The sequence below is a fragment of the Schistocerca americana genome, chromosome 7, assembly GCF_021461395.2.
Source record: "Schistocerca americana isolate TAMUIC-IGC-003095 chromosome 7, iqSchAmer2.1, whole genome shotgun sequence".
Classification (NCBI taxonomy): domain Eukaryota; kingdom Metazoa; phylum Arthropoda; class Insecta; order Orthoptera; family Acrididae; genus Schistocerca; species Schistocerca americana.
Genome location: NC_060125.1, coordinates 159,914,700 through 159,929,564, shown reverse-complemented (window position 1 = coordinate 159,929,564; position 14,865 = coordinate 159,914,700). Strand labels below are relative to the sequence as shown.

Below are 14,865 nucleotides of genomic sequence, written 5' to 3'. Positions count from 1 at the left end.
CGGGTGTTCCAGCAATTTGAATCCCAACTCGTTTATTGTTTTGGCCGTCTGTTTGCAGAATGTGGCCAAGAGGTACCTTGCTGCAGAATGACACTTCTTCACAGTTTTCTGTGACATTTGTGCTCTTCTGGAGATCTTCACGAAAGTGACTGACAACCTTGCAGGCACAATGGGGCTCACGTCCAGCATACATAGCCTCAGCGCACCTCAGTATCACAAACTCACCCCGTTGCTGTAACGGTGGTGGGGCCAGTGCTAGTAGAGGCATCCAGTTTCAAGGAACCTATTCTTGTCCGCCACACATGTGGCCAGAAAATAAACTGCAAGTTTTCCACTGCTGGCTGCTATGAAGGTAGGCACCATAGCGGCACAGGTCAGTTCTTCCAGCTTAGAGAGCCTCTCCTAGCCCCTGGGCAGATGCTACTCACCCCATCGTCTTGAGATGCTCTCGAAGTCCATCATAGGGACCGATGCCATTGCATTCAGCATTTGTCGTAGTTTCCATTGTGCAGTCGGACTGTATCTGGGATAGACTTTTCTGTTTATATGCTTATGTTTTTTCAGGACAGCTTCATCACACTTAGAACATTTTCCATACAAGCGTATTTGTCTGTGAAGATCCTAATTGTGTTACTTTGTCAAACTCTAGAATCACCGTAGTGTCAAGCCTCCATATCTGTGAAATGTTGTAATTGTGATTTTGCTATTGTGGCAGCAGATGTTTGTTTTATTGTCACTAAACTTTTTTAAACTTTGATCAGTCTTTTCCCTATGTTGATGTGAGCGACACATCAATTTGGATCTGATTGTAGGTTAGTTTAGTTCTCAACACATCTTGGTAGTTCTCACTGTTCAGTTTCCCCTCTTGGTGTGAAATAAACGGCTATCACATCTTCGTTTGCAGCTTGTACTGCACTGATGATTCTTTTGGTACCCAGTTCGCACACATTTTCTGAAAATTTAGCCTGTCATGAAAGACGGAATATGCTAAACCATGACTTGTATGTAAAGTATTACCGATTTCTTCCATTGTGATTCACCTGTTTTCAATCACCATACCTTTTGAGACTTCTACATTGTCCTATGTAGTTGTCAGTGGCCTGCACGATGTTTTTCCTCATTACATAGAAAAGTTCTTCCCTGTTTGGAGTGCTCTATCCATTTGTAGATTTTGCTTCATGATAAACAGCTTTCCCCATACTCTGGTTGCATTCGACAAATAATTTCTGCAGGTTTAACATCTCCCGCAAACATAAAGCAGGTAACTGTCCTCATTTCCTCCTCGGTGTAGATCGACAATGGAGCTGCCGTGTTTCACAGTCTGCTACAATATGATGACTAACACAGAAATGAGTGACATATTGTATAGAATTGTTGCAGATGACAATACCCCAGCCCTGGATACTAGCAGTATTACCAAGCCCTATGGAAGAAATTGCAAGTCGCTTTACTTTTTGACCTTCTGTCGTAATATGGTGGATACAAATATTGTTTATGTCATATAACTTGTCAGTCAAACCTAACTTCAGTTTATAAACATTAATCATGTTATTTCACAGTTCCCTCTCTTTGTATCAGTTTCTGGCCATATTAGTTTTAGTGTTCTCTTTGTTCTTCTTTTTGCACGCTGTTCCCCTCTCACTGCTTCATTTGTCCTTCTGTCTTGTCACAAAGATAGTTGGACTAGCACACCTCTGGGGTACTGTACAGCGTCTCAGGAGGAATGGTAAATATTTAGGATCAACAGGAACGATCATCCGAAGCAAAAACTATAGTAAACATGGACTCTAGAATGGATACCTTAAAAGCTATTAGCACTTCTTTAGTAGAAGACAGGTTTCGAGGTAAAAACGATGGAAAAAGTACTCTTGGTTCTTAAGGTATAAATTTTAGAGCCTGTATTTACTAGACTTCTTTGATTAGAATTATCATTCCTCCCATACCACTGAATATTTGACTATTCCTCCTGGGACATTTGTATAGTGGATGAGATGGCTTTTCCAATAAAATAAATTTTTGTGTGACATTTACTTATCATTGTGTTCTAAAATGCTTGTAACTAAAGGTCATATTACAACTTTGGTAGGACAAGTAATGGTAATGCTAATTATTTCTCATACTTTGTTGCAGGGAAGTGACACCGAAGAAAGCAGTTCAGCAACAGATAATAACTCGTGGGATGATCGAGCACTGGTTGACGCATTTGAAGAAGCTTCACTTGCAGCAAAATACAGAATAGCTGCTCGTATGATTGCACGTGGAGAACAACCTCTTGAAAATGGCTTAGATTTACCAGAACAACTTGAAAGTGGTGTTGGGCAAACTGTGGCAAGCAAAAAGTCAAAGAAAGGCAACAAAAGAAAGGTGCAGTTGGTATTATGTTAAGTGACGATGTTGATATTTTCTATCAGTGGAAAATCCAGGATGGAATGTAAAATTATTACGAAAAGGGAAAGTTGCTACTCACCATGTAGCGGAAATGCTAAGTCGCCGATAGGTGCAACAAAATGACTGTAACAAATAAAGCTTTCTGCCAGTAAGGCCTTTGTCAAAAATACACACACACACACACACACACACACACACACACACACACACACACACACACAGTAGTCTTAGGCAACTGAGCCACACTGGGAGTAGCAGCACCAGTGCATGATGGGAGTGGCAACTGGGTGGAGGTGATGAGGAGGTTGGGGGGGGAGGGGGGAGGGATAGTGGGGTAGGGGTGGTGGACAGTGAAGTGCTGCAGGTTAGACGGGAGGCAGGCAAGAGGTAGGGAGAGAGGGGCGGGGGGGGGGGGGGGGGAGCGGAAAAGGAGAGAAGTAGAAAGACTGGGTGTGATGGTGGAATGAGGACTGTGTGGTCTTGGAATGGGAACAGGAAAGGGGCTGGGATGAGTGAGGACAATGACTAACGAAAGTTGAGGCCAGGAAGGTTACGGGAACATAGGAGGTATTGGAGGGAGAGTTCCCACCTGTGCAATTCAGAAAAGCTGGTGTTGGTGAGAGGGATCCATATAGCACAACTGTGAAGCTGTCATTGAAATGAAGGATTTTGTGTTTGTCAGCGTGCTCAGCAACAGGGTAGTCCACTTGTTTCTTGGCCACAGTTTGTCTGCCGCCATTCATGCGGGCAGATAGCTTGTTGGTTGTCATGCCCTACAAGCTAGACTGCAACCACTGTGCTGCATTCTATGTGGGAATGACAACCAACAACTGTCTGCCCGCATGAATGGCGACCGACAAACCATATAGCTGAGCACGCTGCCGAATATGACATCCTTGATTTCAATGACTGCTTCGCCACCTGTGCCATATGGATCCTTCCCACCAACACCAGCTTTTCTGAATTGCATTGGTGGGAACTCTTCCTGCAATATATCCTACATTCCCGTAACCCTCCTGGCTTCAACCTCCGTTGATCATTTTCCTCACCCATGCGGCCCCTTCCCTGTTCCCACTCCAGCACTAAACAGCCCTCACTCCACCATTGCATCCAGTCTTTTTACTTCCCTCCTTCTTCGTTACTCCTTCCCCCTTCCCCACCTCTTGCCTGCCCTCCGTCTAGCATGCAGCACTTCACTGTCCGCCACCCCTACCCTACCGTCCCACCTCAGCCTCCTCTATACCTCCACTCAGTTGCCACTCCCATCATGCACTGGTGCTCCTGCTTGCAGTGTGGCCCAGTTGCCTGAGAATACAGATGTGTGTCTATTTTTGACAAAGGGTTTACTGGCCGAAAGCTTTACATGTGACTGTCTTTTTGTTATGTACGAATGTGTCTGTCTTTTTGTTGTGCCTATCTGTGACTCAACATCTCTGCTGTGTGGTGAGTAGTGTCTTTCCTTTTGATATTTTCTATAATTTTTATAAACAGTCAGCTTCCATGAATTCAGAATTTGGGGGAGACCAGAAAAAGTTCAAATAGTTTAGAGTTTTACAAAAGTTGGGCTGATCAAAGTGCAATTGAAAATAGTTCTTATCTAGACTATCCTCTAAGACAGTAGTAGAAAGTAATGCTTTAATTTAAATAACATTTGTAGTTCTTACAAAGGGAAGCAGGAAGTAACAACTAGAACTGCAGTTGGAAGAAATTTGATTTGTCACCGACACTATGTTTCCAGTGACAACTTTGCCCCCTTTGAGTTATGTATGAGCAGCCCTCCCTCTCCCCCCTCCCCCTCTGCCTCCCCTCCCCCCCATCATGATCATCACCTGATCGCCCAGATGTGCAAAATCAATTTATTTTTTTCTCCTCAGACAGACAGAAAGAGGGCCTCCAGATATTGTGAAAATCAGTATATATTTCTCTGCTTTCCTGTCATTGCTGTTGAGTCTGTGGCTTTTTGGTGAATCCCACATTCCTGAAAACAGTTCAGAATCATCACCAGTGTAACTTTTCCCAAGCTTTATCAGTTAAAACTGTCATGCTGGTCCTCAATCATCACTGCAGTTAAGTCTCAATTGTTTTGCAGTATAAAGTTTCAAAAATCCCTATTCAAGTGGTTGTACTTTCAAAATGGTGGTGTTCACGGGGGAAAAATGAGGTCTCATTTTATCTAGAGGTGGTGAATTATTGTGAACTGTGCAGTTGTCCAGAAAATAATTTTTATTTTTCCATGTCTTTGACCTGGCTCAAACAGCTATGTATTGAATAATTCTGTTGGCATCCATACCTTTGTGTTCGAGTAATAAGACACAGGAAACCATTAGATACCCTTGTAACATCAAGTCTTAGCAGCTTTTGCTCTAGATGGGTTCTAGTTCTGGTACTTTACCATGTTCACTGTAAGCAACAGCATTACTTTTTCTTTTCTGTGATTCTCCTCATGACTCTTCTGTTTACAAATGTATTTGATCAGTATGCTTAAAGAAAAAACAGCCCTGTTTCATCAGTATAGAACACTTTTCATGGATTTTAATGTGCCACCAGGCTTGCTAGTTCATTTTTCCAAGCCATACAGACTGTGTCTTCAAAGGCTGCACTTACTCCAGAAATCTTTTCGAAGCAGTTCTGTCATTTTTAAAGTTAGTTAGTCGCTGCTCACTGGTGAAGAAGCCTTCAGTGTCCAGACTAATAGTGAATGATTGAGTATTTTCTTCAAACATAAAACCTTTGACAGGTATGTTTTGTCGTCTACATTGACTAATCCCTTTCAAAAACTATTCTCGAAGAGATTGGCGTTTACTTTGGCAAGCTCACTCCCTCCCATCATATGATGACTTACTGTTCTTAAAGAGCCAGATATTTGTACTCATTTTAACAATATTATGAGAAGGAAAGCTGCTACTCACCATATAGTGGAGTTACTGAGTCGCAGATAGGCACAACAAAGAGTTTCACACTTACAGCTTTCGGCCAATAAACTGCAACCAGTTGCAGTCAATTGTTGACAAAGGCCATTGGCTGAAAGCTTTAAGTGTGAAACTCTTTTTGTTCTGCCTGCCTGCGACTCAGCATCTCCGCTACATGGTGAGTAGCAACTTTCCTTCTCATAATATTGTTATATTCCATCCTGGACTTACCATTGTTCGATTTGTACTCATTTTAAGTCATTTTTGAACTGCCTTGTGTTCTATAGTATTCTATTCCATGCTAAGTGGTCTAATTTCGGGAAAAGTCCCACATGACCAGCACAGATTTTGCTGAAATTTTGTGTGAACATTCATATATGTTCAGAATGAATATTGGCAAAGTTTTACTTTCTCCAGTTTAATACTTGCAGAGAGATGGTCATTTGAAACTTTCTGATAGATCAAAACTGTGTGCTGGACTGAGACTCGAACTTGGTATCTTTGCCTTTCACGGGCAAGTGCTCTGCCAACTGAGATACCAAAGCATGAATCGTGATCAATCCTCACAGCTTTACTTCTGCTGGTACCTTGTCTCCTACCTTTCAGATGTCACAGGAATTCTACTGCAAAACTTGTGGGACTAGCACTCCAGAAAGTAAGTGTATTATGGAGATATGGCGTACCAGAGCCTGGGGAATGTTTCGAGAATGATATTTTCACTCTGCAGCTGTGCACTAATTTGAAACTTCCTGGCTGTGACTGAGCCATGTCTTCCAGCAGTGGTCATTGGGCAAGTTTCACAGTAGAACTTCTTTGATGTTGGGAAGGTAGAAGATGAGGCACTGTTGGAAGTAAAGCTTGAGTTGTGCTTGGGTAGCTCAGTTGGTAAAGAACTTGCCCGTGAAAGGCAAAGTTTCCAGGTTTTAAGCTTGTTCCGGTGCACACTCTACTGCAGAGTAAAAATATCATTCTGGATATTATCCTTTGCTTGCCCCCATAGTGCAGCTTCCAACAGTGCACCTCTGAGTTTTTGGCAACTTAGAAACCTAATATCTGTGGCAATGTTTTCTTGGGGAAAAAACCCTAGGCCGTTGTGTACAAATTTTTGTGCGCTCTTATGCGGAATAATAAAATATTTTGTGAGCAGTTTTCGCATTGATAACTTGAAGCAAGGTCGGCCGAAGAATACACACTCCTGACTTTTGAACTGACTGAGACAGCTATTTATAAGGGACCTACATTAAACATTAGCTCTGAACCCAGTTGCAGCTAGCTTTTTTCACATGTTCTGTCTATAAGAGAGAAATGGAAATAAATTACATGTCCCCATGAAAGCATAACATCAGTTCCTCCTCATTAATTACCAGATATGCCCATCTGAACCTCAGCATTCATCTATAACACCACATTTGAAAAGCTTCTATTCTCTTCTCATCTAAACTGTTTACCATCCATGTTTCTCTTCCGTACATGGCTACACTCCATGCAGATACCTTCTGAAAACTCCCGAACACTTACATATATATTCTGTGTCAACAGATTTCTCTTTGTGGGAGATACTTTTTCATGCTATTGCCAGTCTACACTTTATATACTCTCTACTTCTGCTGCTATCAGTTATTTTGCATTATGAAGGTCAAAACTCATCTACTACTTTAAGTGTCTTGTTTCGTACTCTAATTCCCTCAACATCATGTGATTTCACTTGATTACGTTCCGTTACTGTTGTTTTGCCGTTTTTGAGGTTCATCTTACATAGTCCTTTCAAGGCAATGTCCATTCTGTTCAACTGCTCCTCTAAGTCCCTTGCTGTCTCTGACAGAATTACAGTCTCGGCATGTACAACAAATATTAAGGTATGTTGCAGACAAAAGCTGCCATCTTAATTGCTACAAACTCTGCAGCTATGATGAATTTTTGTAAATGATTTTGTGATGCCTTCAGCAGACATTTTCTTTGTTTGACGTGGGATTGTACAATTTTCGACTAAGACCATTTCCAAGAGTGTAAAACAGAAGCATAATGCATTGAATGCATTAGGATCACTAATCAATTTAACAACTACTCAGATCCCAAGCTGTACTAAGAGGACTGTAACTTAATTTACAGATTATTCATTAATGTATATTACACCATATGTGTTGTTGCTCCTATGTTGTAATTATGACTCCATATAACTGTCATAAAATAAATTGGAAATATTTTTTTCATTATTATAGGATCACGTTACTTTTGAGCAGTTGTTAAGCAGCTTGTATATACAAGGTGTCCATAATTAATGTGTCAACTTTGAACAGAATAGTATTGAAACAGGGGCCTATGTCATGGAACAAAAAAATTTTAATGAAAATTTGACCAATAGATGGTGCTATAAGTATCAGAATGTGCACACCAACAGATGTGCAAATGCAACTGTTCCTCAGTTTGTGTCAGAGACATCCACCCAACACGACTCTCCATAAGGATTGTGTGCTGTTGGCAAAGCTTGTTACAAGAACAGTGAGTGTGCACCAGTAGCCAAGCAGATGTTCTGGATGCTCAAAAGTATGAAAAAATGAATTGATCTGTTGTCTGCTAAAGGCCTGGAGAAAATAATTACAAAATTTGAAAAGACAGCTTCTGTTGATATGAAATGTGGCAGAGGGAGGAAAGCAGTTGATCAGACACCTGTCGAAGATGTGGCCATGGCATTGCAGGAGGGGCGAAGAGATAGTCTGCAACATGTGGTGCGTTGGGAATTGACCAAATATTGAACATGCCTGCAAGCATGTTGCATAAAGTCGTGTGAAACATCCTGCATTGCTATCCATACAAAATCACCCATGTTCAGGTGTTGGTTCCTGCTGCCCTATCAGCAGGACAAAAGTTCACTCTGGAATTCCTACATTTAAATACACAGAATTGCAGAATATGGGCAATTGAACATCCACACGCATATCTTCTTGGGGTGCTGATTGAACCACCCTCCTCCATTTGTACCTGTCCCTTGTCCATTCAAAATTAGACTATGGGTGCTTTGTTTATGCATCTGCATGTCCATCCCTTTTATGCTGTCTCAACACTATCCATCATCATGGCATCCATTTGGCCGCGGGCACCTTATACACCAACCCGGTTGAGAGTCTGTATGCTGAAGCTGCTGAACTACCACTGTCCTACCGCCGTGACTTTCTCCTCAGCAGGTATGCATGCCATTTGTCTGCCATGCATGGCCACCCCTCCTATGGCTTGATGATTCCTTTGATCATCAATATGGGGCTCGTCCCTCTTGTGTGTTACCTCCTGGAGTCCGTTTTCGCCACTTGCTACGGCGGCTTAACTTCACGCTACCTGCAACTTTCCCAGTGGGTGTGAACCCTTCACTACCTTGGCCTCGTGAAGCAGCCCATGTTAACCTTGGCCTTCATTCGCTTCCTAAGGAAGCCCATCCTCAGTCGATCACCTTCAGTTTCATGACCTTCGCATGGACTCCTAGCGATAGTACCTTTGTATACAGTGATGGCTCTCTGACTAACTGTGGGATAAGGTGTGCCTTAGTCACTGGCACCCGTGTCTTTCGATATCGGTTTCTGGCACACTCCTCAGTATTTACAGCCGAGCTTTTCGCCATGTATCATGCCACGGACTACATCTGGCGATACAGCCTTCCCAATTGTGTCCTCTGCTCAGACTCACTCAGTGCCCTCCAAAGTCTTGGTGCACTGTACACTGCTCATCCCTTAGTGCTGTGGGTCCAGGAAAACTGTCACTTGCTCACTCTTGGTGGAGCCAATGTCATGTTTCTGTGGTTCCCTGGTCATGTTGGTGTGCCAGGAAACAAGGCTGCTGACACTGCTGCCAAGGCTGCATTCCTCGTACCTCAGCCCGTGAGTACCTATATTCCCTCTGATGATCTCTACAATGCTGTCTGTCAGGAGGTGGGATCGCCAATGGTCCTCCCTTTATGGGAATAAGCTTTGGCTTATTAAGCCTCTCCTGGCACCTTGGATGACCTCTCGGCCCTCTCGCCAGGAGGCGATTATTTTAACTTGGCTGCGTATTAGGCACTGCTTTTTTAGCCATTGTCATTTGTTCAGTGGCGCTGCCCCACCACTTTGTACACATTGCACCCAAATTTTAACAGTCCAGCACTTCCTACTGGAATGTACTTTCTTTTTACGTTTCAGCATGGGTTTGCCATCTGATTTATCAGCAGTTTTAGCAAATCATGAGCGGGATGTCGACCGCATTTTACTTGTTATCCACTAAAGCAATATGGCGAAGGCCATTAATTTTTAGTTTTGGATGTCCATTTTTGTATGATTTTTTTGCCCTTTTTCCATGAGCTTTTTTTGCTGGCTCATATTCTGTCCATTGGGACTGATAAATAGTCCTTTCCCTCATCTCTGTGTTATTTTTTTTGTATGGTTTTGACTTGGGTGTGTATGACCCCAATTGTTTCTTGCACCCTAAAACACACACACACACACACACACACACACACACACACACACACACACGCACACACACACTCAACCAGTACCACATGATTCTGCAAAGGTTACTGTGCGGTGCAGGTTGATAGCATCTTTCATCATAGCACCATATTTTGAGGAGATCAGTCCTGTGGGTGCTGTTATCTGTACCATCATTGGTAAATGCTATGAGGGTCTTTTGCACGCCCGTGTCATTGCAACCCTCGACTGTGTGGATGTGTGGGTAGGATCATTTTTATACGAGATGATACTCCTCTGTACTTTGTACAGTCAGTGAACCACATGCTGCAGAGGCATTTTGGAAATGCTAGAATTATCACCTGTCATTTCTCTATGGCTTGGCAGTCCATTTCACCTGATCGTACACCGTGTGCATTCCGGCTGTTCTCCAATTATGAACATAACTGAATTAAAAGCACACATTGTGCAACACATTCTGAACATGACACCTGAACAATCCAATCTATTGTGGAATATTATGTTTCTCAATTTCAACTTATACAGATTTGTTGAACAGCATGTTGAACATGCCTTGTACCAGCCTCACGACAATTAGAAACCAATGTCATTTTATTTTTTTATGTGGTTTTTGCTCTCAGGACAATTAGAAACTGATTTTTCCCGTACGATGTTGCTGTGTAGAATGGTCATATGTAATGGTGCCAGATCTGTTGAATGCTGAGCTTGTGCTGTCATGCATGTGGAACAGTGCGGATGGTGTAATGTGCAACTTAAACAACTGCTGTCATTTTGCGATTCATTTGTCATTTGTAGCTGATCTCATTTACGTTAAGGTAATTACAGTGCTCTCTAATAGTAAAATGTTCATTAAATTTTTTTGTTCCATGAAGTTTCCCCTGTATCAGTAATATTCTGTTGAAATTTGATGTTCTGAGCAGTGGTTCTCTTTCTACAGAGTTTTGAAACTGGAAATTTTAATTCTGGACACCCTGTATGTCAATGTTGGTAACATGCATATAGAAGGAAGATCATTAATTGTATTAGAGAATTTCATTAATGGCACACTGTGCCATATATGTCTTTGTTATTAAGTATATTTAATTATTGTTCATCATTGTTGCAAAGTATGATTGCACATAGATTCATAATAAAATAAATTGGAAATACTTCTTATGTTGTTATAGGAGTGCATCTCTTTCAGACAGTTGTTAGAAGGATCTCATATTCATATAAAGTCAATGTACCATCAAATGGGGTGATATCAGATGGTTTTAAGGTTATTTTCACCACAACTTGCATAGGTTAGGTTAGATTGCATTCTTTATTACAGAAATGGTAGGGTATATGTATAATCAATAGTAGTAAGGTATATGTACAATGAATAATATGTCCTAAAACGGGAATAAGTGTGTACCTGTATTTGCCTGAGACAAATATCGTTCCCAAATTGCCCAACCCCTTTCTGGTGTCGGGAGCTAGAATAGTCCTGCGGCCCTTCCTTGCCTGTCGTAAGAGGCGACGAATCGGAGTCTTTTTAATTGGGAAAAGCTTTTATTTTACTGTGATCTTGTGACTGTTTTTGGACTTTTCAAGAGTTTTTGCTTTTTCTTTTTAACATATTTTCCCTCTCATTTTTGACTTTTAAGTTCTGGTCTCCTTTTTGAGTTTGACCTCCACTTTCCAAATTGTACCGAAGTGGAGGCTATTTGTGGAAGACACATTACTGTTGTGCATTACCTCTCCACTGTGCACTGTTATCTTTTGCACCTACCAATGAAGTGGATCTACTGCTGCAGCCAAAATCCAGCACGGTTGCCAGTCTGTCGTGGTGGGGTTGTCATTTACCACCTGACAACCCGAAGATCGCACTGCCAATGCCTGAGCTGTGACCTCCCTGTGACATACAAGGACCTGCTCACTTTGGGGTACTGGCACTCTGGGCAATGGCTTCTGTGGCAGGTGGCCTTAGCTTTGGTGAGGTGGCATTCACGGGGAGAGCCTCCGATCAGAGTGGGTGGCACAGGGGCGGATGATCTGCATTGAAATGGATCAAACTTAATGGTGGCCGTGCCGACATCTGCCCTCTCATCAGCCAGCAACAGTGATTTTAATGCAAAGGTTTACAATACTACTGTGTTTCAGTCATTTACCATGCCTCTAGAAAAAGAGCCAGGTAAGGAGAAATGGAAGTGGACAGTTTGCTGAGTTCTTGCTTTATTCCCTCAATGACAGTGGCTCTTTCCCTTGAATGAAGCCATTGTTTTCCATTGGAAATATTGAAGATTAGGAGGTTGCACCAATAGAAATGATAAGTGGATCTTGTTGATCAAAACATCACATGCCAACCAATTACAGGCATTTCAGGCATCTATTCCATCCTCCACTTTCTCAGACCTGACTCTGTTGTTGTTGTTGTTGTTGTTGTGGTGGTGGTGGTCTTCAGTCCTGAGACTGGTTTGATGCAGCTCTCCATACTAATCTATCCTGTGCAAGCTCCTTCATCTCCCAGTACCTACTACAACCTACATCCTTCTGAATCTGCTTAGCGTATTCATCTCTTGGTCTCCCTCTACGATTTTTACCCTCCACGCTGCCCTCCAATGCTAAATTTGTGATCCCTTGATGCCTCAGGACATGTCCTACCAGCCAATCCCTTCTTCTAGTCAAGTTGTGCCACAAACTCCTCTTCTCCCCAATCCTATTCAATACCTCCTCATTAGTTATGTGATCTACCCACCTAATCTTCAACATTCTTTTGTATCACTACATTTCGAAAGCTTCTATTCTCTTCTTGTCCAAATTATTTATTGTCCATGTTTCACTTTCATAGATGGCTACACTCCATACAAATACTTTCAGAAACGACTTCCTGACACTTAAATCTATACTCGATGTTAACAAATTTCTCTTCTTCAGAAACGCTTTCCTTGCCTTTGCCAGTCTACATTTTATATCCTATCTACTTCGACGATCATCAGTTATTTTGTTGCCCAAATAGCAAAACTCCTTTACTGCTTTAATTGTCTCATTTCCTAATCTAATTCCCTCAGCATCACCCGACTTAATTCGACTACATTCCATTATCCTCGTTTTGCTTTTGTTGATGTTCCTCCTTTCAAGACACTGTCCATTCCGTTCAACTGCTCTACCAAGTCCGTTGCTGTCTCTGACAGAATTACAATGTCATCGGCAAACCTCAAAGTTTTTATTTCTTCTCCATGGAATTTAACACCTACTCCAAATTTTTCTTTTGTTTCCTTTACTGCTTGCTCAATATACAGATTGAATAACATCAGGGATAGGATACAACCCTGTCTCACTCCCTTTCCAACGATTGCTACCCTTTCATGCACCTCAACTCTTATAACTGCCGTCTGCTTTCTGTACAAATTGTAAATAGCCTTTCGCTCCCTGTATTTTACCCCTGCCACCATTAGAATTTGAAAGTGAGTATTCTAGTTAACATTGTCAAAAGCTTTCTCTAAGTCTACAAATGCTAGAAACGTAGGTTTGCCTTTCCTTAATCTTTCTTCGAAGATAAGTCATAAGGTCAGTATTGCCTCACGTGTTCAAACATTTCTACGGAATCCAAACTGATCTTCCCCGAGGTCGGCTTCTATCAGTTTTTCCATTCGTCTGTAAATAATTCGTGTTAGTATTTTGCAGCTGTGACTTATTAAACTGATAGTTTGGTAATTTTCACATCTGTCAACACCTGCTTTCTTTGGGATTGGAATTATTATATTCTTCTTGAAGTCTGAGGGTATTTCGCCTGTCTCATACATTTTGCTTGCCAGATGGTAGAGTTTTGTCAGGACTGGCTCTCACAAGGCCATCAGTAGTTCTAATGGAATGTTGTCTACTCCCGGGGCCTTGTTTCGACTCAGGTCTTTCAGTGCTCTGTCAAACTCTTCACACAGTATCATATCTCCCATTTCATCTTCATCTACATCCTTTCCCATTTCCATAATATTGTCCTCAAGTACATCGCCCTTGTATAGACCCTCTATATACTCCTTCCACCTTTCTGCTTTCCCCTCTTTGCTTAGAACTGGTTTTCCATCTGAGTTCTTGATATTCATACAAGTGGCTCTTTTTTCTCCAAAGGTCTCTTTAATTTTCCTGTAGGCTGTATCTATTCTACCCCTAGTGAGATAAGCCTCCACATCCTTACATTTGTCCTCTAGCCATGCCTGCTTAGCCATTTAGCACTTCCTGTCGATCTTATTTTTGAGATGTTTGTATTTTTTTTTTGCCTGCTTCATTTACTGCATTTTTATATTTTCTCCTTTCATCAATTAAATGCAATATTTCTTCTGTTACCCAAGGATTTCTACTAGCCCTCATCTTTTTACCTACTTGATCCTCTGCTGCCTTCACTACTTCATCCCTCAGAGCTACCCATTCGTCTTCTACTGTATTTCTTTCCCCATTCCTGTCAATTGTTCCCTTATGCTCGCCCTGAAACTGTGTATAACCTCAGGTGTAGTCAGTTTATCCAGGTCCCATCTCCTTAAATTCCCACCTTTTTGCAGTTTCTTCAGTTTTAATCTACAGGTCATAACCAATAGATTGTGGCCAGAGTCCACATCTGCCCCTGGAAATGTCGTAAAATTTAAAACCTGATTCCTAAGTCTGTCTTCCATTATATAATCTATCTGATGCCATTTAGTATCTCCAGGATTCTTCCATGTATACAACCTTCTATCATGATTCTTAAACCAAGTGTTAGTTATAATTAAGTTGTGCTCTGTGCAAAATTCTGCCAGGCGGCTTCCTCTTTCATTTCTTAGCCCCAATCCATATTCACCTACTATGTTTCCTTCTCTCCCTTTTCCTACTCTCGAATTCCAGTCACCCATGACTATTAAATTTTCGTCTCCCTTCACTACCTGAATAATTTCTTTTATCTCATGATACATTTCTTCAATTTCTTTGTCATCTGCAGAGCTAGTTGGCATATAAACTTGTACTGCTGTAGTAGGTGTGGGTTTTGTGTCTATCTTGGCTACAATAATGCGTTCACTATGCTGTTTGTAGTAGCTTACCCGTAGCTGACTCTAATGCTCCTTAAATGGAACTGTAATGGCTACTATTTCCATTTCACTGAACTCAGCCGTTTAATGGCTGCT

The 14,865-nt window shown here is 41.7% G+C and overlaps 1 protein-coding gene across 3 annotated transcripts in view; it reads left to right on the top strand.

The window, feature by feature from the left end:
- LOC124621988 (survival motor neuron protein) overlaps nucleotides 1-14,865 on the top strand; it is a 147,975-nt gene that overhangs the window by 55,154 nt on the left and 77,956 nt on the right. For all 3 annotated transcript variants that reach the window (XM_047147528.1, XM_047147530.1, XM_047147529.1), the window contains one exon: nucleotides 2,131-2,364. In XM_047147528.1, the coding sequence (XP_047003484.1) occupies nucleotides 2,131-2,364 (234 nt within the window). The remainder of the gene's footprint in view (nucleotides 1-2,130; nucleotides 2,365-14,865) is intronic.